At 41.7% G+C, this 3113-nt stretch overlaps 1 protein-coding gene across 1 annotated transcript in view; it reads right to left on the bottom strand.

Moving 5' to 3' along the window:
- zmiz2 (zinc finger, MIZ-type containing 2) overlaps positions 1 to 3113 on the bottom strand; it is a 45505-nt gene that overhangs the window by 15637 nt on the left and 26755 nt on the right. The window contains exons 8-10 of the mRNA XM_032511139.1: positions 2903 to 2986; positions 2624 to 2801; positions 157 to 298 (exon numbers count right to left, since the gene is read on the bottom strand). Of these exons, the coding sequence (XP_032367030.1) occupies positions 157 to 298; positions 2624 to 2801; positions 2903 to 2986 (404 nt within the window). The remainder of the gene's footprint in view (positions 1 to 156; positions 299 to 2623; positions 2802 to 2902; positions 2987 to 3113) is intronic.

The following is a 3113-nucleotide window of genomic DNA, read 5'->3' as shown; positions in this document are numbered from 1 at the left end:
GGTCTAGACCTGGTCTACCTGTAAAGTGTCTCCAGATAACTCTTGTTATGAATTGATAATACTAACATAAAATTGAATTGAAATTGAACAGGCCAAAGGTTTAAAGATATGGAAACACCAGTTTGCGTATGTAATTAGTAACGGAGGTCTTCCCACCTCAACATGAGGGTTTTGTAGACGGAGTCTCTCAGCTGGAAGGCGTGGTTGCTGACGGCCAGGTTGTGCTCCAGTCTGAACGGCTCCAGCACCACGCCGTCTCGCACCGGGAACGTCAGGCGCAGGTCGTCACTCGGGTCACCTGTAAGGAAAAACCAGAGCCTGCCTTCAGGGCCACTGGTACTTTCCACATGAGAACTGAGATACTTTTACAGGAACTTAACGTGCCTTTGGAAAGCACAAAAAATTTAATCTAAATTTAATTCCTCCCCCGATATCTATCAGGTCACTTGTTTACAACTTAATCCACAAAATAAGGATGTACTGGGTGCAACTAGTATCAATATTAGAGTGAGAAAATGCCATTAATTGTTGTTTATTAACGTTATGTTGTCTGCTTTACAGCTACTTTAAAAAAAAGAAAGAGGAAGGGAGAGAAATAAAGCTTTATTTCCTTGTTGTTTAATGAGGGCAAGGTACACAAATAACCTTAAATGAAGAACTACATGATGACTTGTCGTTTCTTTGGGTGTGAAAATTCTGTCGTCATATTTTATTTTTTAAAGGTCCTATCACATGCTGCGTTTTGGATGCTTTTATATAGACCTTAGTGGTCCCTAATACTGTATCTGAAGTCTCTTTATATAGACCTTAGTGGTCCCAATACTGTATCTGATAGCTCTTTATATAGACCTTAGTGTCCCTAATACTGTATCTGAAGTCCTTTTATATAGACCTTAGTGGTCCCTAATCTGTATCTGAAGTCTCTTTATTAGACTTAGTGGTCCCTAATACTGTACTGAAGTCTCTTTATATAGACCTTAGTGGTCCCACTACTGTATCGGAAGCCTCTTTTATATAGACCTTAGTGGTCCCTAATACTGTATCTGAAGTCTCTTTTTATTTAGACCTTAGTGTTCCCCTAATACTGTATCGTGAAGTCTCTTTTATATAGACCTTAGTGGTCCCCTAATACTGTATCTGAATCTCTTTTATATGACCTTAGTGTCCCCTAATACTGTATCTGAAGCCTCTTTTATATAGACCTTAGTGGTCCCTAATACTGTATCTGAAGTCCTCTTTATAGACTAGTGGTCCCCTAATACTGTATCTGAAGTCCTTTTATTAGACCTAGTGGTCCCCTAATACTGTATCTGAGTCTCTTTATATAGACCTTAGTGGTCCCCTAATACTGTTCTGAAGTCTCTTTATTAGACCTAATGGTCCCCTAATACTGTATCTGAAGTCTCTTATATAGACCTTAGTGGTCCCCATACTGTATCTGAAGTCTCTTTTATATGACCTTAGTGGTCCCTATACTGTATCTGAAGTCTCTTTTATATAGACCTTAGGTCCCTAATACTGTATCTGAAGCCTCTTTTATAAAGACCTTATGGGTCCCTAAACTGTATCTGAAGTCTCTTTTATAGACCTTAGTGTCCCTAATCTGTATCTGAAGTCTCTTTATATAGACCTTAGTGGTCCCCTAATCCTGTATCTGAAGTCTCTTTTATATAGACCTTAGTGGTCCCCTAATACTGTAATCTGAAGTCTCTTTTATATAGACCTTAGTGGTCCCCTAATACTGTATCTGAAGTCTCTTTTATATAGACCTTAGGGTCCCTAATACTGTATCTGAAGTCTCTTTATATAGACCTTAGTGGTCCCTAATACTGTATCTGAAGTCTCTTTTATATGACCTTAGTGGTCCCCTAATACTGTATCTGAGTCTCTTTATATAGACCTATGGTCCCTAATACTGTATCTAGTCTCTTTTATTAGACCTTAGTGGTCCCCTAATACTGTATAACAGTCTCTTTATATAGACCTTAGTTCCCTAATCTGTTGAATCTTTTATAAGACCTGATGGTCCCTAATACTGTATCTGAAGTCTCTTTTATATGACCTTAGTGGTCCCCTAATACTGTATCTGAAGTCTCTTTTATATAGACCCATTAGTGGTCCCTAATACTGTATCTGAAGTCTCTTTTATATAGACCTTAGTGGTCCCACTATACTGTATATGAAGTCTCTTTATATAGACCTAAGTGGTCCCTAATACTGTATCTGAAGTCTCTTTGACCTCATAAGGCTCAAGTTTCCAGATCGGCCCATCTATGCTTTTATTTTCAAAGGCAGAGCAGGATCCCCAGGGCTTGGTTTACACTTATGGTTATTTGCGACTGGGGGGCCATAGGCAGGCTGGGGGAAAAAACATGTTTTTTTTGTCTTCTAAATTTGCACATTCAATCTCACAAATTTAAAATATTCTAATTTCTTACTCCGTAATATATATATAGTGAATTTTTTTCCTACAAAATGCCCTAATACGCTGTCTTTGGTTTGTGTAATTAATAACGTTTTAAGGACTACTGGAGAATATTGCATGTAGGTGCAGCAACTGTAAAGCATGACAGAACATCTTCACAGCTTTCTGTTGTGCGTTTGCTGCAGAGCTGCGTCTCACCTGTAGAGACCTGCTGGGTGTTGATGTTGGGTTTGGTGTCCGGAGGGAGGTACGGGGGTTTCGTGTCCTGGCCCGGGGACAGGTAGGGAGGTATGGACGTCCCGGGTGTCATCGGGGGCGTGGGATTCCCCCCCATCGGTGAGCTGGGGTACCCGGGCATCACTCCACCCCGACCTGGCTGAGAGACGACGATAAGGGGTGTTTACAACTCCAAAGTCTCTCCTTGTGTTATTCCCCAGTCTTTGATTAGGGGAGGAGGTGAGTGCGTACAGGACTTACCCCGTTGACTGCAGCCTGTGTGAAGGCGTTGTACCCTCCGGCTCCTCCGGGGGGCAGACCGCCCTGACCGTTGAACGGCTCTGACTGGAAAACACAAGACAGGAAACCAGACGCTCAGATAACGATCCATCCATCTGGACCCCAAAGAGTTCAACAGTGTTAGATCTGTGTGTCGGGAAGTGGAGCCCTGCGCGGGACTCGGTTCTTGGTC

The sequence above is a fragment of the Etheostoma spectabile genome, unplaced genomic scaffold (assembly GCF_008692095.1).
Source record: "Etheostoma spectabile isolate EspeVRDwgs_2016 unplaced genomic scaffold, UIUC_Espe_1.0 scaffold325, whole genome shotgun sequence".
Taxonomy (NCBI): Eukaryota; Metazoa; Chordata; class Actinopteri; order Perciformes; family Percidae; genus Etheostoma; species Etheostoma spectabile.
This window is presented reverse-complemented; position numbering and strand designations above follow the sequence as displayed.